This window comes from Oncorhynchus kisutch, linkage group LG19 (genome assembly GCF_002021735.2).
Source record: "Oncorhynchus kisutch isolate 150728-3 linkage group LG19, Okis_V2, whole genome shotgun sequence".
NCBI lineage: Eukaryota > Metazoa > Chordata > Actinopteri > Salmoniformes > Salmonidae > Oncorhynchus > Oncorhynchus kisutch.
This window is the reverse complement of record NC_034192.2, coordinates 19471024-19495365: the sequence shown is the minus strand read 5'-3', so window position 1 is coordinate 19495365 and position 24342 is coordinate 19471024. Positions and strand designations below refer to the sequence as shown.

Below are 24342 nucleotides of genomic sequence, written 5' to 3'. Positions count from 1 at the left end.
ATACGAGAACAAAACTTATTTCAGAAGATATATTGCATGATTTGTGGGTAGTTGAGTAGTCCTGTCATACACTGTCTTCATAAAGTATTCATACCCCTTGACTTATTCCACATTTTGTTGTTACAGCCTGAATTCAAATTGGGTTCAATAGATTTTTTTCTCACCCATCTACACAGAATACCCCATAGTGACAAAGTGAAAACATCTTTGTAGAAATGTTTGCATATGTATTGAAATACAGGGCCTCCCGAGTGGCGCAGCATCGCAGTGCTCGAGGCGTCACTTACAGACACGGGTTTGATCCCAGGCATGTGCCTTTTTCTCAGGGGGGGGGGGGGGCTTCCGTCTGGCCACTCTCCCATAAAACCCAATTCGGTGAAGTGCTACAGAGACTGTTGTCCCGTCTCAGCCAAGGAACTCTGTAGTTCTGTCAGAGTGGTCGTTGTGTTCTTGGTCACCACCTCTTGCCCAGTTGCTCAGTTTGGTTGGACGGCCAGCTCTAGACAGTCTGGGTAGTTCCATACTTTTTCCATTTCCCACTGTGCTCTTGGAAAATTGAAACACCCCCTAGATGTTTTATTTTATTTTACCTTTATTTAACCAGGTAGGCTAGTTGAGAACAACTGCAACCTGGCCAAGATAAAGCATAGCAGTGTGAACAGACAACAACACAATTAACAAGTCAATAACACAGTAGAGAAAAAAAAGAGTCTATATACATTGTGTACAAAAGGCATGAGGAGGTAGGCGAATAATTACAATTTAGCAGATTAACATTGGAGTGATAAATGATCAGATGAACATGTGCAAGTAGAGATACTGGTGTGCAAAAGAGCAGAAAAGTAAATAAATAAAAACAGTATGGGGATGAGGTAGGTAAATTGGGTGGGCTATTTACAGATGGACTATGTACAGCTGCAGCGATCAGTTAGCTGCTCAGATAGCAGATGTTTAAAGTTGGTGAGGGAAATAAAAGTCTCCAACTTCAGCGATTTTTGCAATTCGTTCCAGTCAGAGGTAGCAGAGAACAGGAATGAAAGGCGGCCAAATGAGGTGTTGGCTTTAGGGATGATCAGTGAGATACACCTGCTGGAGCGCCTGCTACGGGTGGGTGTTGCCATCGTGACCAGTGAACTGAGATAAGGCAGAGCTTTACCTAGCATGGACTTGTAGATGACCTGGAGCCAGTGGGTCTGGCGACGAATATGTAGCGAGGGACAGCCGACTAGAGCATACAGGTCGCAGTGGTGGGTGGTATAAGGTGCTTTAGTAACAAAACGGATCTAGTTTGCTGAGTAGAGTATTGGAAGCTATTTTGTAGATGACATCGCCGAAGTCGAGGATCGGTAGGATAGTCAGTTTTACTAGGGTAAGTTTGGCGGCGTAAGTGAAGGAGACTTTGTTGCGAAATAGAAAGCCGACTCTAGATTTGATTTTGGATTGGAGATGTTTGATATGAGTCTGGAAGGTGAGTTTACAGTCTAGCCAGACACCTAGGTACTTATAGATGTCGACATATTCTAGGTCGTAACCATCCAGGGTGGTGATGCTAGTCGGGCGTGCGGGTGCAGGCAGCGAACGGTTGAAAAGCATGCATTTGGTTTTATTAGCGTTTAAGAGCAGTTGGAGGCCACGGAAGGAGTGTTGTATGGCATTGAAGCTCGTTTGGAGGTTAGATAGCACAGTGTCCAAGGAAGGGCCAGAAGTATACCGAATGGTGTCGTCTGCGTAGAGGTGGATCAGGGAATCGTCCGCAGCAAGAGCAACATCATTGATATATACAGAGAAAAGAATCGGCCGAGAATTGAACCCTGTGGCACCCCCATAGAGACTGCCAGAGGACCGGACAACATGCCCTCCGATTTGACACACTGAACTCTGTCTGCAAAGTAGTTGGTGAACCAGGCAAGGCAGTCATTAGAAAAACAGAGGCTGCCTTGGCCAGGTCGATGAAGACGGCTGCACAGTACTGTCTTTTATCGATGGCGATGATATCGTTTAGTACCTTGAGCGTGGCTGAGGTGCACCCGTGACCGGCTCGGAAACCAGATTGCACAGTGTTTTGCAGCTCTTTCAGAACATCTGCTATGTCACTCTGGATTTGGGTAAAGGAGAAGCTTGGGTAAAGGAGGCTTGGGCGAGTAGCTGGGGGCGGGCGGAGCTGTTGGCCGAGGTTGGAGTTGCCAGGAGGAAGGCATGACCAGCTGTTGAGAAATGCTTGTTGAAGTTTTCGATTATCATGGATTTATCGGTGGTGACCGTGTTACCTAGCCTCAGTGCAGTGGGCAGCTGGGAGGAGGTGCTCTTGTTCTCCATGGACTTTACAGTGTCCCAGAACCTTTTGGAGTTAGAGCTACAGGATGCAAATTTCTGCTTGAAAAAGCTGGCCTTTGCTTTCCTGACTGACTGCGTGTATTGGTTCCTGACTTCCCTGAACAGTTGCATATCGCGGGGACTATTCGATGCTATTGCAGTCCGCCACAGGATGTTTTTGTGCTGGAGTGAACCAAGGGCTATATCTGTTTGAACGGAGCATGCTTATCTAAGATGGTGAGGAAGTTACTTTTAAAGAATGACCAGGCATCCTCAACTGACGGGATGAGGTCAATATCCTTCTAGGATACCCGGGCCAGGTCGATTAGAAAGGCCCGCTCGCAGAAGTGTTTTAGGGAGCGTTTGACAGTGATGAGGATCACTCATCTCAAGGATGATCAAAGGAAATTGGATGCACCTGAGGTCAATTTGGAATGTGTGAATACTTATGTAAATGAGCCATTTTTGTGTTTCATTTTCAGTTAAAAAAAATGTTCTTCACTACTGGGTATTGGCAGGTCCTCCCATAAGGAAAAAAATCTATTTAATCCATTTGAATTCAGGATGTAACACAACAAAATATGGAATAAGTCAAGGGGTATGAATACTTTCTGAAGGCACTGTAGGAGTAGAGTGATACAGGGAGAGTGTTTTGCAGGACTGGGGTTGAGTGTATTAGAGTAAAGTGATATAGGGTGAATTTGCCCCTTCACTGGGGGTTTGGCTGTGGTGAGCTGGGCCCGTCCCTCCTCTCCTCTCTCCGGCATTAATCACATTACTGCAGCACTGCTCTTCTCTGGACCCTTACATAACCCCTGAACACTGGAGGAGAGGCAGTGTGTATGTGGCACACAATGTGTAGTGAGGCAGCAACCGGGAGAGACAGAATGTATTCATGTGTATCTCTATTTGGTAGGAGGATGCAGCAACCTCAACACCCCAAGGCGTAGCTTTGTGTGTGTGTGTGTCAGAGCTTGCTGCACTCTATCGAACTGAAATGCAGGGTGTGTGCTTGGAGAGTTCACTTAGCTGACGTGTGTGTGTGTGTGTGTGTGTGTGTGTGTGTGTGTGTGTGTGTGTGTGTGTGTGTGTGTGTGTGTGTGTGTGTGTGTGTGTGTGTGTGTGTGTGTGTGTGTGTGTGTGTGTGTGTGTGTCAGAGCTTGCTGCACTCGATCTAACTGAAATGCAGGGTGTGTGCTTGGAGAGTTCACTTAGCTGACGTTTGTATGTGTGTGTGTGTCAGAGCTTGCTGCACTCGATCTAACTGAAATGCAGGGTGTGTGCTTGGAGAGTTCACTTAGCTGACGTGTGTTTGTGTGTTTGTGTGTGTTGCTGGGCAGGGTTGTCACAGAACTGGGTGTAAACAAGGTTACGTAATGCAGTTTGCCGTCACACCTCCTTATAAACGGTTTGGAGAGAGAGAAAGAGAAGGAGCGGGGTGAGTGAGTGTGTTAGAGGCGGGATGGGGTGAAGAAGGAATACTATTCTATTCTTTAGTGTGTTTGAGAGAGAGAGAGAGAGAGAGAGAGAGAGAGAGAGAGAGAGAGAGAGAGAGGGAGGAAAAGGAGTGAACTAGTTGGCAGGCAGGGTGGAGAAAGGGAAGGCCGGCCGCGAGGAACCCGGAGGATGGGAGAGAGAGCGAGAGGAAGGAAAGGAGGGAAGAGAGAGGAGAGATCAGCATTGAACTGGAAGCTGTCCAGCTGTATGGGTTTTCAACAGTTACTCTCTAGCCCTCTCTGCTGCCTGTGGCCTGTAACTTCACCCAGGGATCATAGATCACTATTAACTGTGATAAACCTAAACAATCAACTTAGTCATCAGTGATTACCAGGAGTGAGGCTCTGTTAGAATCATTTAAATTAACATGGTGTATTTGACTATTATGTATGTATACTGGACAGAAATATAAATGCAACAATTTCAAAGATTTGACTGAGTTACAGTTAATTGAAATCAACACATTAGGCCATATCTATGGATTTCACATGACTGGGAATACAGATATGCATCTGTTGGTCACAGATACCTTAAATGTAATGTAGGAGCGTGGATCAGAGAACCAAATCTAATTTTATTTGTCACATACACATGGTTAGCAGATGTTAATGCAAGTGTAGCGAAATGCTTGTGCTTCTAGTTCCGACAATGCAGTAATAACCAACAAATAATCTAACCTAACAATTTCACAACAACTACCTTATACACACACAAGTGTAAAGGGATGAAGAATATGTACATAAAGATATATGAATGAGTGATGGTACAGAACGGCATAGGCAAGATGCAGTAGATGGTATAGAGTACAGCATATACATATGAGATGAGTAATGTAGGGTATGTAAACATTATATTAAGTGGCATTGTTTAAAGTGGCTAGTGATACATTTTTTATATCCATTTACATTGTTAAAGTGAGCTTGAGTTGAGTCAGTATGTTGGCAGCTGCCACTCAATGTTAGTGTTGGCTGTTAACAGTCTGATGGCCTTGAAATAGAAGCTGTTTTTCAGTCTCTCGGTCCCTGCTGATGCACCTATACTGACCTCGCCTTCTGGATGATAACGGGGTGAACAGGCAGTCGCTCGGGTGGTTGTTGTCCTTGATGATCTTTATGGCCTTCCTGTGACATCGGTCGGTGTAGGTGTCCTGGAGGGCAGATAGTTTGCCCCCGGTGATGCATTGTGCAGACCTCACTTGTGCATCTGTAAAAGTTTGTGAGTGCTTTTGGTGACGAGCCAAATTTCTTCAGGCTCCTGAGGTTGAAGAGGCGCTGCTGCGCCTTCTTCACCACGCTGTCTGTGTGGGTGGACCAGTTCAGTTTGTCCGTGATGTGTACGCCGAGGAACTTAAAACTTTCTACCCTCTCCACTACTGTCCCGTCGATGTGGATAAGGGGGGTGTTCCCTCTGCTGTTTCCTGAAGTCCACGATCACCTCCTTTGTTTTGTTGACGTTGAGTGTGAGGTTATTTTCCTGACACTACACTCCGAGGGCCCTCACCTCCTCCCTGTAGGCCGTCTCGTCGTTGTTGGTAATCATGCCTAACACTGTATTGTCATCTGCAAACTTGATGATTGAGTTGGAGGCGTGCATGGCCACCCAGTCATGGGTGAACAGGGAGTACAGGAGAGGGCTGAGAACGCACCCTTGTGGGGCCCCAGTGTTGAGGATCAGCGGGGTGGAGATGTTGTTACCTACCCTCACCACCTGAGGGCGGCCCGTCAGGAACTCCTGTACCCAGTTACACAGGGCGGGGTCGAGACCCAGGGTCTCGAGCTTGATGACGAGTTTGGAGGGTACTATGGTGTTAAATGCTGAGCTGTAGTCAATGAACAGCATTTTCACATAGGTATTCCTCTTGTCCAGATGGGTTAGGGCAGTGTGATGGCGATTGCGTCATCTGTGGACCTTTTGGGGCGGTAGGCAAATTGGAGTGGGTCTAGGGTGTCAGGTAGGGTGGAGGTGATATGGTCCTTGACTAGTCTCTCAAAGCACTTCATGATAACTAAAGTGAGTGCTACGGGGCGGTAGTCGTTTAGCTCAGTTACCTTAGCTTTCTTGGGAACAGGAACAATGGTGGCCCTCTTGAAGCATGTGGGAACAGCAGACTGGGATAAGGATTGATTGAATATGTCCGTAAACACACCAGCCAGCTGGTCTGCGCATGCTCTGAGGACGCGGCTGGGGATGCCGTCTGGGCCTGCAGCCTTGCGAGGGTTAATACGTTTAAATGTTTTACTCACGTCGGCTGCAGTGAAGGAGAGTCCGCAGGTTTTGGTAGCGGGTCGTGTCAGTGGCACTGTATTGTCCTCAAAGCGAGCAAAGAAGTTGTTTAGTCTGTCTGGGAGCAAGACATCCTGGTCCGCGATGGGGCTGGTTTTCTTTTTGTAATCCGTGATTGACTGTAGACCCTGCCACATACCTCTTGTGTCTGAACCGTTGAATTGCGACTCTACTTTGTCTCTATACTGACGCTTAACTTGTTTGATTGCCTTGCGGAGGGAATGGCTACACTGTTTGTATTCGGTCAGTCATTATCTGATGTTACCACCATTTGCCTCAAGCAGCATGACACAAGCTGTTGATTGTGACCTGTGGAATGTTGTCCCACTCCTCTTCAATGGCTGTGCAAAGTTGCTGGATATAGGCGGGAACTGGAACACGCTGTCGTACACGTTGATCCAGAGCATCCCAAACAAGCTCAATGTGTGACATGTCTGGTGAGTATGCAGGCTATGGAAGAACTGGGACATTTTCAGCTTCCAGGAATTGTGTACAGATCCTTGCAACATGGGGCCGTGCATTATCATGCTGAAATATGAGGTGATGGCTGCAGATGAATGGCACGACAATGGTCCTCAGGATCTCGTGCATTCAAATTGCCATCGATAAAATGCATTTGAGTTTGTTGTCCATAGTTTATGCCTGCACATACCGTAAACCCACCACCATGGGGCACTCTGTTCACAACATTGACATCGGAAAACCGCTTACCCACACAATGCCATACACACTGTCTGCCATCTGCCCGGTGGAGTTGAAACCCGGGATTCATCCATGAAGAGCAAACTTCTCCAGTGTTCCAGTGGCCGTCGAAGGTGAGCATTTGCCCACTGAAGTCGGTTACGATGCTGAACTGCAGTCAGATTAAGACCCTGGTGAGGACGACGAGCACGCAGATGAGCTTTCCTGAGAGGGTTTCTGGCAGTTTGTGCAGAAATTCTTCAGTTGTGCAAACCCACAGTTTCATCTGCTGTCAGACCATCCCGCAGGTGAAGAAGCCGAATGTGTAAGTCCTGGGCTGCATAGTTACACGTGGTTTGTGGTTGTGAGGGCGGCTGGACGTACTGCCAAATTCTCTAAAATGATGTTAGAGGCTGCTTATGGTAGAGAAATTAACATTCAATTCTCTGGCAACAGCTCTCGTGGACATTCCCGCAGTCAACATTCCAATTCAATGCTCCCTCCAAACTTGAGGCAGCTGTGGCATTGTGTTGTGTGACCAAACTGCACATTTTATAGTGGCCTTTTATTGTCTCCAGCACAAGGTGCTCCTGTGTAATCGTCATGCTGTTTAATCAACTTCTTGATATTCCACACCTGTCAGGTGGATGGAATGTCTTGGCAAAGGCAACGCTTACTAACAGGGATTTAAACAAATTTGTGCACAATATTTTTGAGAAATAAGCTGTTTTTTGGAATGGAACATTTCTGGGATATTTTCAGCTCATTAAAGATGGGACCAATACTTTACATGTTGTGTTTATATTCCTGTTCAGTGTAGTTCCCTCATGTAGCCATGTCCAAATACGTAGGGGCGAATCACAACTTCCCATTGATATTTCTATTCAGTGTAGTTCCCTCATGTAGCCATGTCCAAATTCGTAGGGGCGAATCACAACTTCCCATTGACATCCATGCTTGACTAAGTAAATACAATTGGAAGTTAGGATTCGCCCGAATAGTGTCACCTAATGATGATGCAGCAATGACAAAATCATTTGTAAGACTTCTATTCATCAATCATACAGATCCGTACAATAGAGTGCATGAACAATAAACCCATGGATAGGTGTTAATTGTCCAGTCAGCCACACTAGGGCAGTTCCCCATAGGTGTTACATCACAGTCCTTTCCTTCTAGGTTTAGTTAGGGCTTAGACAGTATGGGTGGGGTTGGGGAGGTAAACCTTATAGAACATGTCTGCTCATGTAACACTAACATTTAAAGACCTTTTATCAAGCCCACATTAAGTATTTCAATGTGTTGTTGCTGTTATACTCATATTCTTTTGGATGTCATGTGCTTGTATTTTCTATTGTTTTAGTGACTATTTGTATGTGCATTGTGGCTGTGTAAAGGCCCTTACCTGCCCAGAGACTACTGGTGCAAATGACCTCTTTTCTACCCCCAGCACATTTCCATGGAAGTTGCACTACTGTAATATTGGTGTTGGTTAATGTGCACTGTCCCGGTGAAATTCAAATTCAAATAATGATCCTAATAACATTTCAAATATGATTTGAACCCAGGTCTGAAGAGTTAATAGACCGGTAGCTAGCTGCTTTCTAGTAATCCTGCTAATACAGGTGATCCTCTGACATTCTGTCATTTCACTAAATACATGACTCAGTGCATCTCACTCCAGCCTCACCCATATAATGTCTGCCCTCTCTCTCTCCTCTCTCTCTCTCTCTTTGTCACTCTCAGGTCGGGCGTAGACATGGACATGCAGGTGGATCCTGATTCGCCGGATATGAAGAGGAGGCGTGTCCATATGTGTGACTATGATGGCTGTAACAAGGTGTACACCAAGAGCTCACACCTTAAAGCCCACCGCAGGATACACACAGGTAACACCAGTGTTGGGAAAGTAATATATTACTAACTGAAACTTTTTGGGGCAAAAGTAACGTTACTTTACAATATTACTTTGTGTGGTAAGTAACGAGTTATATTACTTTGCTTTGCTTTCATGGAAAAAAATCCCAATCTCACCGTTTATTTCATTGTTTGTTTGACTGTCAGAGGGAGCAGGGCGAGCCGTGCGTACTCTACCAAAGATAGGCTACTTACTAAATCAGGTTGGATTACTGCTTTCTCCTTCCATCTGATAGGCTACTTACTAAGTCAGGTTGGATCACTGCCTTCTCCTTCCATCTGATAGGCTACTTACTAAGTCAGGTTGGATCACTGCTTTCTCCTTCCATCTGATGGGCTACTTACTAAGTCAGGTTGGATCACTGCTTTCTCCTTCCATCTGATGGGCTACTGACTAAGTCAGGTTGGATCACTGCTTTCTCCTTCCATCTGATGGGCTACTTACTAAGTCAGGTTGGATCACTGCTTTCTCCTTCCATCTGATGGGCTACTTACTAAGTCAGGTTGGATCACTGCTTTCTCCTTCCATCTGATGGGCTACTTACTAAGTCAGGTTGGATCACTGCTTTCTCCTTCCATCTGATGGGCTACTTACTAAGTCAGGTTGGATTACTGCTTTCTCCTTCCATCTGATAGGCTACTTACTAAGTCAGGTTGGATCACTGCCTTCTCCTTCCATCTGATAGGCTACTTACTAAGTCAGGTTGGATCACTGCTTTCTCCTTCCATCTGATAGGCTACTTAGCAAGTCAGGTTGGATCACTGCTTTCTCCTTCCATCTGATAGGCTACTTAGCAAGTCAGGTTGGATCACTGCTTTCTCCTTCCATCTGATAGGCTACTTACTAAGTCAGGTTGGATCACTGCTTTCTCCTTCCATCTGTGGCGCTGCTTAATTAGCCGTATACTGTATACTGTATACTACACATCTGTACAGATTTCCTCTCCTTTCATTGAAAATCTTTCCCTGGAGCCGCCAGTTCTTTCTGTTAGACCTCACATACACAGCCTATAGAGATGTATAGACGTCAGAGGTGCGCCCTCTATACATTTCTATGGACAGCAGCCCGTCATTAAATTTCTCAAAACACCCTTTCTCCGCTCGCTCAAGAACTAAATGAGGAAACAAGTCGAGATCGGATCATGGAAACACACCCGGTGGAGATAAGATTCTGAAAGTAACACACACGTTGTTTGACAAAGTAACTGTAATAAAATAACCCAAGTAATGCATTACTTTACTCTGTTGCTCATAAAATGTATTAGATTATGTTACTTGTTAGTTCTGTAACGCGATACCCCCAACACTGGGTAACACATACCCTGACCTGCCCACATACTCATCTATAGCCCATGACTTATCCAGGGCCCGCATTCTGGAGCCTAGTGTTTTCCAACTCCAGTCCTCAAGTACCCCCAACAGTACACATTTTTATTGCAGGCCCAGACAAGCACACCTGATTCAACTGATCATCAAGCCCTAAATTAGTTCAATGAGGTATGTTTGACCCAGGCTACACACTTTTTATGCTGTTGGGAGTTCTCGACGACTGGAGTTGGGAAACACTGCTGTAGCCAATGAATAGCCACTGCTGTAGCCAACTGCTCTTAAATGCTAGTAAAACTAAATGCATGCTCTTCAACCGATTGCTGCCCACACCCGCCTGCCCGACTAGCATCACTACTCTGGACGGTTCTGACTTAGAATATGTGGACAACTACAAATACCTAGGTGTCTGGTTAGACTGTAAACTCTCCTTCCAGACTCATATCAAACATCTCCAATCCAAAATTAAATCTAGAATCGGCTTCCTATTTCGCAACAAAGCCTCCTTCACCCATGCTGCCAAACATACCCTCGTACAAAATAGCCTCCAACACTCTACTCAGCAAATTGGATGCAGTCTATCACAGTGCCATCCGTTTTGTCACCAAAGACCCATATACTACCCACCACTGCGACCTGTATGCTCTCACTGCGACCTGTACGCTCTCACTGGCTGGCCCTCACTACATATCCGTCGCCAAACCCACTGGCTCCAGGTCATCTATAAGTCTTTGCTAGGTAAAGCCCCGCCTTATCTCAGCTCACTGGTCACCATAGCAACACCAACCCGTAGCAAGCGCTCCAGTCGGTACATCTCACTGGTCATCCCCAAAGCTAACACCCCCTTAGGCCGCCTTTCCTTCCAGTTCTCTGCTGCCAATGACTGGAACGAACTGCAAAAATCACTGAAGCTGGAGACTTATATCTTACCGATCGCTGCACCTGTACACAGCCCATCTGTAAATGGCACAACCAACTCCCTCATCCCCATATTGTTATTTACCCTCTTGCTCTTTTGCACCCCAGTATCTCTACTTCATATCATCGTCTGCACATCTATCACTACAGTGTTAATGATAAATTGTAATTATTTCACCTCTATGGCCTATTTTATTATTGACTGTACGTCTGTTTATTCCATGTGTAACTCTGTTGTTGTTTTTGTCGCACTGCTTTGCTTTATCTTGGCCAGATCACAGTTGTGAATGATAACTTGTTCTCAACTGGCCTACCTGGTTAAATAAAGGTGGAAAAAGTTATTTAAAAAAATAGGCACGTTGCGTAGATCTATACTATAACTTCTTATCTGAAGATGCCTCGTTTTTTCTCAATTACATGCACTGAATGTACTTCCTATTAAACCAATCAACCAACTAACTCTGTCTTCTTCCCTGTAGGAGAGAAGCCATACCACTGTACATGGGAGGGCTGTACTTGGAGGTTCGCCCGGTCAGACGAGCTGACACGACACTTCCGTAAACACACGGGCATCAAGCCCTTCCGCTGCACCGACTGTGACCGCTCCTTCTCCCGGTCCGACCACCTAGCCCTGCACCGGAGACGCCACGTCATGATGTGAACCATGACCTCTGGCCCCTGATCTTTAAATCCTTCCCCCTACTACCATCACCCCCCCACCCCCACCCCCCCTCGGTACTCAACTGAAACTCAGATGGGAGGGGCTAAACCCTGAATTGTCACTTCCTGTTCCTGTCTCTTTTCTCTCCTCTTCCTCTAATTTGAACTGTGGGTCATCATGGAGATCAGGAAATGAAAGAGGTGGAGAACGCAGATTGCAAAGTAAATGATGAGAGCAGTTCATTGTTGTTATTTGGTTGCCCGGCACCTGAAGGGGGAGTCCACCACTCTTCACAGCCACCCTCACCACAATGCTTACCTTCTCATCTCTCCCTCACACCCCACTCAGTGTGACCATGGCATGACGCCAACCTCCTCTATGGCTTCCTATCCTATCCTGGACTGAGAGAGAGAGACAGAGAACGGACTTTGAAATGATGCAGGGATGCCTACACCATGCACTCAGCTCAGAGGAAGAAGATGAGGGAGGAAGAGAACGGAGAGGAGGTGAAGGGGTCGGGGAAGGATATGTGGCTTTTGTCTTGTTTGTTGACTTCAGAGGGGAAGATACTGTAGATACCTTTACTGTATTTTCTTTCTCAACTTCTGTGATCCTGCATTGTGTGTGTGTGTGTGTGTGCGTGCGCGTGCGTGAGTGTTAGTGAAGCTTGTGCTATTTAAAGACAGTTGAAGATGCATAAAGTCCTCTCCTCCATATTCTTCCCGAGCAGAGTCCGCAGACCCCTCGGGGTGTGTGGGGTAGAACTGTTCTATTCTATCTAATTCAACCCCCCCCCCCCCCCACTCCCCCATCCCCTAAAACAGGGAGCTACAAGACTGTGAATTTTTATCAAGATTCTGTTTTCCTCCGTTTCAATCAGAAATGAAATCATGTTCACTTGCCCCACATTTTTTACTTGTTTGTTCAGTAACAGTATTTGTTGTTTAAAAAAGTTATTTTTTTCCTTCTTCTCCTTCCCTCCTTCTCTTTGCCAGTGAATGGCTCTTAACAGAATAACATCCTTTTTTTGTCCATTTCAAATCCTTAGATTGTGTTTGAGGCTGTGAAAGTATAAGAAAAAAAAGTTTGAGATTACAAATGGAACTCTCGCAGGGATCTAGGGGGAGCTTGTGTGTGTGTGTGTTTTTGCGTGTGTATGGACGTGTGTGTGTGTGTGTGGAACAAATAATCAGAACTGATGATTTTCGAAGTGTGTGTTTGGGACAGCAGAGTGTTACCTCTTGCTCGTCGGCGCCTTAATGAATCAAAGTCAATCTGAGAAACTCTGGTTTTAGAAACGCGCGTTTATTTTGGTCTTCAGGGTTACCCAGGAAACGGGGTCTTATCGCCCTGACGACAGGTCACGAGGCACTCTCTTTTTTGTTACAAGCATTTCTACCCAGACTCAGATCAGGGCTTGTATTTACAGAGTCACAGAGTAAGATTTTTGATCTAGGATCAGGTCTGCCCTTTCCATACGATCTTATTCATTATGATCTAAAAGGCAGAACTGATCCTAGATCAGGAATTTACTGATCTTGATGTCTTAAGCTGGCTGTTTTTAGCTCCTGCTCTCTGGGTTCACTTGATTATGCAACTTCCACAGACCTCACTCCTTACGCTGTACTGGGGTCAGTGGATAAGTATGTGTTGCTAGTGGAACATACAAAGAGCTCACTCCAAAGTGCTGTTATGGAGTAAGTAGCAACATACATCTTGCTACTGGGACATACACAGATCTTGCTCCTAAGGGCTGTACTGAAGCCAGTGGCTAAGTACGTGTTGCCACTGGAACGCACAGCTCCTGTGGTACTAGTGCTGAGTGATTAACTGAAATGTCGGTTATTTTAAGTTTTTCAAACAACTAATTGACCAACATCAGTTCAATTATTTAAATTCCATTGTTCCGTTTTTTCAGTGAGCTCATTGCACCGTTTCTGTACAAATAAATCAGATATAGACTGAACTGTTTGATGTGGGAGGGAGTTGTAGTTTCAACAGGGCCAATATTCTAAATAGTTTAGCTCATAAAACACGGTGAATAACTACAATGACCATAATCCATTGCGTATCTACTTGTCTGGTCTATGTGTTCTTTTAGGCCAGCTATGGAAGAGACAGAAGAATGCGTGATGGTGAGAGGATACAGAGAGCAGCTGTTGGTTCGCAAGGTATCTGTACCTGCAAATACATGATCTAAGTGATTTGATATTTGGTATTCAGCAGTCATAAAATATGCGTTATTTACTTTGAAGCTACTACTAAAATAGTGATTTTGTCAGACAGCATAGGCAGCAGCTCTATAGAGATGAGTTGGAATGAAATACAAATACAAAACTACAACTCCCTCCTACATCAAACAGTTCAGGCTGTAAAGTCATCAAATAAAACAAATGTAATATACCCAACAGCTGAAATATGTGAATAAATGTTGGTTAATATAAGTGATGCACAGTAATGGGCAGTCACTACCACCATGGGACATTTGTTATTTGTTTTGTTCTGTTATTACAGCATTCAACCCTTTTTGCTTTTAATAATTGAACCGAAACCGAACCGACCTCAAAAAGTACTAATCGCTCAGCACTATGTGGGACATACATACAGAGAGGGCATACTTGAGGACATGTAAACAAATTGTTTGGCTGTCTCGCTAGCAGTCGCAGCAGCCATAATCATTTCAAACGCTTAGCTAAATAAAACCCGAGCGAATTTAACATCCCTTTTCTGTTGACAATTTAAAAACAAAATGCAGATAATGCTTGTCTGACTCTGAGCCCAGCCTTGGTGTGACTTGAGTTGAGCGCATGCCGGAAGCAGCGAGAGATCTTATTGGTCCACACAGAGCAATGCAATGTTCCTATGAGTTTCTCTCATTCTCTGCTTCGACTCCTAACAATTGATACTAAGCACATCTTTCTAGAAGAGTATATGCATTTGATTGCAACTTGTTTTGTTTTGTAAACTGTTCATATTAGATGTTAAGGACTATGAGAATAATGAAAAAGAATTAAGAAGTGTACATTCTGTATATAAATCCAAAAGCATAATAAATGTAACAGGTGGAGTTCTATTTTTAACACTGACTAGACAATGTGAAAATATCATTTGTATTTTCTTTTCTCCTCTGTTGGATGGATTTACAAATGAAATGTGTATAAAAAGTGAAATTCCTTCTTTACAAAAAAAATCCCCCAAAATTGGTCCCTTTTGTGTTGTGCTCACTGTTGTTGCATGGAGAGTAGCATTTGTTTTTGTGAAGTTGGTGAGCATGTCGGTGTGAACATGGTGCCCTAACCTAACAGTTATGATGACCTGCAACAAGCACTGAACCGTCTCGACCATATCCTTATCCCAAAAGTCACCCTATTCCCTATGTAGTGCATTACCTTAAGGTTCTGGTCAAAAGTAGTGCACTATATAGAGAGACGGATGCAATTGTGGACACACCCCAATGCCGAAAAACTGATAATCTGTCATATCTGTTGTCGTTGGTCAAACCCACCTCAATTGCATAGACATGGCAATGCCAGTGATATACAATACAAGACACCAACTCATCCATATGAAATAACATCAGAATCCTTTTTAATGTACTCCATATACCACAAAGAAAACCATCCAGTAATACATCAATACACCACGATAGTGATGCTCTTGCCAAGAACATGCATCTATGGTTCAGACTTGGCAGCATACGACTGGAGACTTCATGACCATCTGCTCCTTACTGTATCTGAACAAGCACGTTTATCCACTATTCGCTAGTCACCCATCACTTCTACAATACGGCACCACATAATGTAAGGGTAAATTGATTGATTGTGTGTGTGTGTGTGTGAGTGTGCTTTTTCTTATCATTAATCAAAACTCTTAAGAAATCATAATTTTAGGTATTTTTTATTGAATGCAGTAATTTATGGGCCAGTACTATATTACTCAGTGCAATGCAGTTATCGTTATAATAATACAAGTCATTAATATTATTTCTTTTGTATTTGTACAGAACAAATGTGTAAAGATCAGTGAGGAAAACGTGAGCTTTTTGATACTGTGAGATGTTGTTTCATTAAGTCAGTTTCCCCCTGTACAGTTGTGATTTACCCCACTCCTTTTATAGAATAAAATGTTTTTGGTTCAGATTGATGATGCAATGTCTTTATTGTTGCCTTTTACGTGCTGCCGACACCAGCCACAGGCATGCGTCCGCATGTGCCATCTCACACGTTGATTTTGTCCATCGACAAGCACACATGAAACATTAATGGACTTGTTGTTGCTAGCTAAATTGTCCTGGAAGATAAACATTTGGTTGTTATTTTACCTGAAATTGCATTTAGTCCTTTTCTGCTGAATCTTTGTATAATTTTGTAGTAGTGTGTGATTGCGGCCTGCAATTCGGGGCGTTCCTGCGGTTGCACAATTAAACAGGATGTAAAAACAGCACATTTAAAGTATTCACTCCATTTAAGTGTATTCATTTCAAATCAAATGTTATTGGTACACAGATTTAAACAGAACATTAATATTTCAACTGCACATTTCAAGCTTTCACTCAGTTTTTCTTTTCTTTTTCGGATCAAATCTAATTTTGGTCGCATACACAGATTTGCAGATGATAATGAAGGTACAGCTAAATCAAATCAAATCAAATCAAATTAAATTTATTTGTATAGCCCTTCGTACATCAACTGATATCTCAAAGTGCTGTACAGAAACCCAGCCTAAAACCCCAAACAGCAAGCAATGCAGGTGTAGAAGCAAATGCTTTTGTTACTAGCTCCAACAGCACTAGAATGTCTCGCAAATGCAAATACATACATTTTTTGTATCTTAACAACAAATCAAGAAATAAGAATCCAAGTAGGTATATTAGTGAGACTATCAATACGCTGTGTGTATAGACAAAATATCATTGGGAAAAGATAATGGTACGTACAGTTATTTTTTTTATTTAACCTTTATTTAACTGGCTTTGCCTCTCAAGGACATTCAGAGACTCTATTGACAGTTAGGGCTGTTGCGGTGACCGTATTACCGTCACATCGGCGGTCACGAGTCATGAAGGCAGTCAAATTCCACGTGACCATTTAGTCACGGTAATTAGGCTTCTCCAAGCTCTGACGCTGCTGATGGTCATTAGTAGCCTACCAAACTTGTTAACTGCCTGGTACTCAGCACTCTATTGCCCCTCTAATCACTCTGACATCAATGCAAATGTAATGGAAAATCTAATCAAACACTTCATGAAAGCCCATGAATTCATGTTGCGCAACATTTCTATAGGCTATGCAATTGTGTTAGAAAACAGAGTGATGGCCTCTATTTAAAAGAGGAGGATCCCATCAGCTTTCTATAGGTTGGGACTACTATATTTATTTCTCAACATTCCTAATATACACATTTTAAAAATGAAACACGGGAACAGCGTCCTCCGTTCACTATTTAAGTGCATACACTGCATTTGGAAAGTATTCAGAACACTTGAGATTTTATGTTACAGCCTTATTCCAAAATGTATTAAATCTACACCATAATTACAAAGCAAAAACAGGATTTTAGACATGTTTTATCACATTTACATCATTAAGCACCTTTGGCAACAATTACAGCCTGGAGTCTGCTTGGGTATGACGCTACAAGCTTGGCACACCTGTATTTGGGGAGTTTATCCCATTATTCTCTGCAGATCCTCTCAAGCTCTGTCAGGTTGGACGGCGAGCATTGCTGCACAGCAATTTTCAGGCCTCTCCAGAAATGTTCGATCAGGTTTTATGTCCAGGCTCTGGTTTTGCCTCTCAAGGACATTCAGAGACTTGTCCTGAAAGCCTGTCCTGCGTTGTCTTGGCTGTGTCTTGGCTGTGTGCTTTGGGTCGTTATCCTGTTGGAAGGTGAACACACCTACTCATCCAGGGTTTTTCTTTATTTTTACTATTTTCTACATTGTAGAATAATTGGTGTCAAAAGTGATTGACACACTTTATAAAGATGAACAATAATGAGTGTATAAAACTAGAAAAGTACATTTCCTTGAATAAAGTGTGGTGTGAATGCTATCTTGTGAAGCATAGATTGATAGGATAGGATAGCCTTAACATGTAAAAGTTGGTGCGGTGTCTCTAGCTTGAACTGTTCAAGACTTACTGTTGGTGGCTATTGTATGCAAATGTATGCACATTTATATAGTTACAGTTCATGCAAGTTTCACTGAATGTTAAGTTAGGATAGCCTGAACATGTGAAAGGTGGTTTGGTGCCTATAGCCTGAATGGTTGAAGACTTACTGTTGGTGGGATATTTAATGTTAATTTATGCAAATGTTTATAATTATAGTTCATTTATATAATTATAGTTGATAACGTTTTTAATAATTTGAAGTTAGATAGCCTGAATATGTGAACGTTGGTTTGGTGTCTCCAGCTTGAATGGTTCAAAAGTTACAGTTGGTGGGTTATTTTATGGAAATGTATGAAAATATATATAGTTATAGTTGATAAAGTTAGAAAAAATGAAAGGATAGCCTGAACATTGTTGGTTTGTTGGTGTAACGGCGTTCTTCGTTTGTAGAAAGAGAGTCGGACCGAAATGCAGCGTGGTGGTTAATCATGATCTTTAATGAAGAAAAACAGAACGATACATGAACTAACTGATAAATACAAAACAACAAACGGAACGTGAAAACCTAATTACAGCCTATCTGGTGAAACTACACAGAGACAGGAACAATCACCCACGAAATACAAAGTGAAACTCAGGCTACCTAAATACGGTTCCCAATCCGAGACAACGAGAATCACCTGTCTCTGATTGAGAACCGCCTCAGGCAGCCAAGCCTATACTAGACACACCCCTAATCAACCACAATCCCAATGCCTACAAAAAACCCAATAAGACAATACAATAACCCCATGTCACACCCTGGCCTGAACAAATAATTAAAGAAAACACAAACTACTAAGACCAAGGCGTGACAGTTGGTTTGGTGTATCTAGCTTGAGCGGTTCAAGAGTTATTGTTGGTGAGTTGTTTTATGCTAATTTATGCAAATGTATACAGTTATAATTTATAACCTTTGAACCAGATTTTAAGTTAGGATAGTCTGAACATGTGAATATTGGTTTGGTGTCTCTAGCTTGAACGGATCAAGAGTTACTGTTGGTGAGTTGTGTTGTGCTAATTCAAATTTTTCATAGTTTACAAAGGATTTTTTGAGAATTTCAAGTTAGGATAAACTTAGCTTTTCAAATTTGGACCTGGACCATTTTGAAAGCTACCACTGTATTCCTATTGTTCTCATTCAAACCCATGTGTATTTATGAAACATGTAAATGGTTATAGTTCCAAAAGTATACATAGTATCAGATCACCTTTGACAAGCCTTAGAAGTTGGACTGAACATCTCAACGTTGGTTTGGTGTTGATAGCTTAAGTTATAATGGTGGCAGGACCTCTTCATGTCCCAAAAATAATACATGCCCATCTTATCCTATGGGCCCCTTATGTTTAGCATGGTGTGTTCTTTGGTATGTCTGTCCTTATTAGGACTCGTAGACTCGTGTCTCTTCTAACATTCCTTCAGCATCTTCATGTCCTAAAAATAATATATGTTCTATGTCTATAGTCCATCAGTTGGTCATTTGGCTGACCCCCTCCTTTGTGTCCCTCTGACCTCGGTATGTCCAGCTGTCCTATGCACTCATGACCTTGCTTTGGTTTCCTGTCCTCTACAATAGACAATGCATTTTACCCTAAACATTTATGCATTTGATGGCTTTGGCCATTACGTCTGTTATTTCTTGGTTTCCTGTTTTTACCAGAATGGCAAATGCACTGTAAGTGTATCCTCTTCCTCTTGTGGTCTAATGTACACCTTTGCTCTACAGTATTATGTTTGTCCCTATATGTACCACTTGCTCCCACACTAGCAAGCTAGCAAAAGGGCCTTAGAGGGACGTCATGACGGAGGAAGTCTGTTATAGTCTCCTCGTTCGGTTACGTCGAATAGACCAGTCTTGATGGAGTAGTAGGTTTCCATGTAGCAAAGGGGTTTAGTCCAATTGGTAAAATAGAAAGGTATAGTGGCCCAAGAAATTGCTAAGGCTTCGTGTAGTAAAAGTTCTGCATCAGTGGCTTGTGGGATATGTGTGGAAGCAAGGAGATGCTTAATGTGTTTATGTTAATTAACGGTAAATTACCGTGAGACTGACAGTTATTTGGCTGACAATCACCGGCTGACTAAATATGTGACCGCCACAGCCCTAGTGGTGAATACTTGTGGTCATTAGTTATGTGGTTGTGGTCCATATCTGTGTTCAGGAGTTGTGGTCTGTAGTTGTGTTGTTGTGGTCAGTAGTTGTGTGGTCAATAGTAGTGTGGTTGTGGTCAGTAGTTATGTTGGTGTGTTCTATTGTGGTCAGTAGTTGTGTGGTTATGGTCAGTAATTGTGGTCGGTAATTGTGTCCTTGTGGTCTGTAGTTGTGTTGTTATGGTCAGTATTTGTGGTCAGTAGATGTATGGCTGTGGTCATTAAATGTGTGGTCAGTAATTGTGTGGTCAGTAATTGTGGTCGGTAATTGTGTCCTTGTGGTCTGTAGTTGTGTTGTTATGGTCAGTATTTGTGGTCAGTAGATGTATGGCTGTGGTCATTAAATGTGTGGTCAGTAATTGTGTGTGGTCAGTTGTCGTTCGGTTTTGGTCAGTAGTTGTGATCAGTAGTGGTCAGTAGTGATCAGTAGTTGTGCTCAGTAGTTCTGTTGTTCTGTTGTTGTGGTCAGTAGTTGTGTAGTTCAATAATTGTGTGGTTAATAGTTTTGTGCCTGTGGTCAGTAGTTTTGGCCAGTAGTTGTGGTCAGCAGGGGTCAGTAGTTTTGTTAAGTATGTGTGTAGATCGGTAGTTGTGGTCAGTAGTGTGTGGTGAGCAGTTGTGGTTCAGTAGTTGTTGTCAGTAGTTTTGTGATTGTGGTCTGGAGTGGTGTTCAGTAGTTGTGGTCCGTAGTTATGTTGTTGTGATCAGTAGTTGGTTGATTGTGGTCAGTATTTGTGTGGTTGTGGTCAGAAGTTGTTGTCAGTAGTTTAATGGTTGTGGTCATTAGTTGTGTTAAGTAATTGTGTGGTCAGTAATGTTCAGCTGTTTTGTTAAGTAGGTGTGTGGTGAAGTAGTTGTCAGTATGTGTGTGGTTGTTCTCAGTAATTATGGTTTGTAATTGTGTTGTGGTCAGTAGCTGTGTGGTTGTGGTCAGTAGCTGTGTGGTTGTGGTCAGTAGCTGTGTGGTTGTGGTCAGTAGCTGTGTGGTTGTGGTCAGTAGTTGTGTGGTTGTGGTCAGTAGTTACAGTGCCTTGCGAAAGTATTCGGCCCCCTTGAACTTTGCGACCTTTTGCCACATTTCAGGCTTCAAACATAAAGATATAAAACTGTATTTTTTTGTGAAGAATCAACAACAAGTGGGACACAATCATGAAGTGGAACGACATTTATTGGATATTTCACTTTTTTAACAAATCAAAAACTGAAAAATTGGGCGTGCAAAATTATTCAGCCCCCTTAAGTTAATACTTTGTAGCGCCACCTTTTGCTGCGATTACAGCTGTAAGTCGCTTGGGGTATATCTCTATCAGTTTTGCACATCTAGAGACTGACATTTTTTCCCATTCCTCCTTGCAAAACAGCTCGAACTTGTTGTTGATTCTTCACAAAAAAATACAGTTTTATATCTTTATGTTTGAAGCCTGAAATGTGGCAAAAGGTCGCAAAGTTCAAGGGGGCCGAATACTTTCGCAAGGCACTGTATGTGGTTCAGTAGTTGTACTGTTATGGGTATGGGTATTATGGGTATTAGTTTTGGTCAGTTAGTAGTTTTGTTAAGTAGGTGTATGGTTCAGTAATTGTGTTCAGTTGTTGTGGTCAGTAGTTATGTTCTCTAGTTGTGTTGTTGTGGTCAGTATTTTTGGTCATTAGTTGTGTGGTTCTGTAGTTGTGTGGTTCAGTAGTTGTGGTCAGTAGTTGTGTGGTTGTGGTCGGGAGTTGTGGTTAATAGTTGTGTGGTTCAGTAGTTGTGTGGTTCAGTAGTTGTGGTAATTAGTTGTGTGGTTCTGTAGTTGTGTGGTTCAGCAGTTGTGTGGTTGTGGTTAGTAGTTGTGTGGTTAGCAGTTGTGGTCAGTAGCTGTGTGGTTGTGGTCAGTAGCTGTGTGGTTGTGGTTAGTAGTTGTATGGTTCAACAGTTGTGTGGTTAGTGGATGTGTGGTTGTGGTCAGTCATTTTGGCCAGTAGTTGTGGTCAGTAGTGGTCAGTAGTTTTGTTAAGTAGGTGTGTAGTTCAGTAGTTGTGGTCAGTAGTTTGTTTTCAGTAGTCTGACATAAGGTCATACCATGGATCATATAGATATTTGATAGGAGGACCTCTTTAGGTATCCCCAGAAAATATTTTATATTCTTGAGAATGTATCCTTTAATACTATATCCTGGAGAAACACATTGAATAACACATTCATGAATGGAAAAAAATACATAAAAAAAATCTATCATAAGGACTAATGTTTTGAAGTGTCTGTCATATATCTAGGAGAAAACTTGAGAAATATATACAGTGGGGTAAAAAAAGTATTTAGTCAGCCACCAATTGTGCAAGTTGCCCACTTAAAAAGATGAGAGGCCTGTAATTTTCATCATAGGTACACTTCAACTATGACAGACAAAATGAGAAAGGCCTCTCATCTTTTTAAGTGGGAGAACTTGCACAAGTGGTGGGTGACTAAATCATTTTTTGCCCCACTGTATATGAATATTCGTCTCAGTTACAGCACCAATTGGTACATTTAAAAATACTCTGATCTTGTAGATTATTTAGGGTTAGGAAAGTATTTATGAATCATAAAAAACAGGTTTGGAGAGCCTTTATGAATGAAAGATAGAAATCGGTGGAAAATTGCCACATTCAGCTCTTTAACCCATGGTAATGTTGGACGATTAGTGTAGATAGAATTATAACAGGAAGAATAGTGTACAATAGTAGGCTATGCCCTCGTCTATTGCCTGCACTAACCATGGAACTGTGTGATGACATAGTCAAGTGTTGCGCCATGAGTCGGGTTCCAACTTTTACGACTTGGTCTGTGCTCCACTCCATAAGGATTTAATTAGCCTACATTTAGATACTGATAGTGGCTACTATTTAACATGATCGAATCAGGAAACAGAGAAAGTCGGGGTAGCCTATAATTAAGACATTCGAGAGTGCCCATTTCCAGCAAGTTAAAAGGCCATGCAAATTTCAATTCTGTGTAATGGCACAGCATTTCAGAAACTTTACTGTGGGAAAGTTGATGTGTTGACATGCTTCAGTTATGCTTCATTATGACTGGTTTCACATTTGTCTCCATTTTAAGGACAAATGTATCTAAAACAAGTGTCATTTATATTTACAATTCCCTTATCCAAACGGATTACTGATTTACCAAGCTCTTATCAATAGCTCTTATCAAATTGCAAATTACTGAACTGTGTAAAAAATAAAACACTAATATATCTTGATTAGAAAAGTATTCAACTCCCTGAGTCAATATATGTTAGAATCACCTTTGGCAGCGATTACAGCTGTTTTTAGTCTTTCTGGGTAAGTCCACTCCTGGATTGTGCAACATTTTCCAATTATTATTTTCAAAATTCTTCAAGCTCTGTCAAATTGGTCTTGCCATAGATTTTCAAGCAGATTTAAGTCAAAACTGTAACTCGGCCACTCAGTAACATTCACTGTCTTCTTGGTAAGCAACTCCAGTGTAGATTTGGTCTCGTGTTTTAGGATATTGTCCTGCTGAAAGGTGAATTCATCTCCCAGTGTCTGGTAGAAAGCAGACTGAACCAGGTTCCTATAGTATTTTGCCTGTGCTTAGCTCCATTCTGTTTCTTTTAATCCTGAAAAACTCCCCAGTCCTTAATGATGACAAGCATACCCGTAACATGATGCAGCCACCACTATGCTTGAAAATATGGAGAGCAGTGTTCAGTAATGTGTTGTATTCGCCCCGAACATAACACTTTGTATTCAGGACAAAAAGTATATTTGTCCACATTTTTTACAGTATTACTTTATTGCCTCATTGCAAACAGGATGCATGTTTTGGGAATATTTTATTCTGTACGGGCTTCCTTCTTTTCACTCTGTCAATTAGGTTAGTATTGTTAATAAATCCTGAGGTTTCTACTATCACAGCCATTAAACTCTGTAACTGTTTCAAAGTCACCATTGGCCTCATGATGAAGTCCCTGAGCAGTTTCCTTTCTCTCTGGCAACTGAGTTTTTGAAGGACACCTATATCTTTGAGTGGACTGGGTGTATTGATACACCATCCAAAGTGTAATTATTAACTTCACCGTGCTCAAAGGGATATTCATTGTCTGTAAAAAATGTTTTTTACCCATCTACCAATAGGTACCCTTCTTGGCGAGGCATTGGAAAACCTCCCTGGTCTTTGTGGTTGAATCTGTGCTTGAAATTCACTGCTCAACTGAGAGTTAAAAGGGTGACATTTTCCTAATGCAAAATAATTGTAGTCTGGTGGAACGAGCATGATCACTGTGTTCACCATTATATAAAGTGAAATAGAATGGTGAATGCAGCAATCAGGCTGGTTTCACCTGGCTCAAAGGATTGTGCAAAGTGCAAAAATGACTATAAACCTCGTAAAAATCTGTCTGCGTAACTTTTCTTCAACAATGTGCCTTATAAAGAAGTGACTAATTATGTGTAGCTCA

At 42.4% G+C, this 24342-nt stretch overlaps 1 protein-coding gene across 4 annotated transcripts in view; it reads left to right on the top strand.

Moving 5' to 3' along the window:
- The window catches only part of LOC109864417 (Krueppel-like factor 8), a 113740-nt gene extending 98002 nt beyond the window's left edge, over positions 1–15738 (top strand). For all 4 annotated transcript variants that reach the window (XM_020452197.2, XM_031797289.1, XM_020452198.2 and 1 more), the window contains 2 exons: positions 8521–8663; positions 11415–15738. In XM_020452197.2, coding sequence (XP_020307786.1) covers positions 8521–8663; positions 11415–11596 — 325 coding nt within the window. In that variant the 3' untranslated portion in view covers positions 11597–15738. The remainder of the gene's footprint in view (positions 1–8520; positions 8664–11414) is intronic.
- The last annotated feature ends 8604 nt before the right edge of the window (positions 15739–24342 follow it).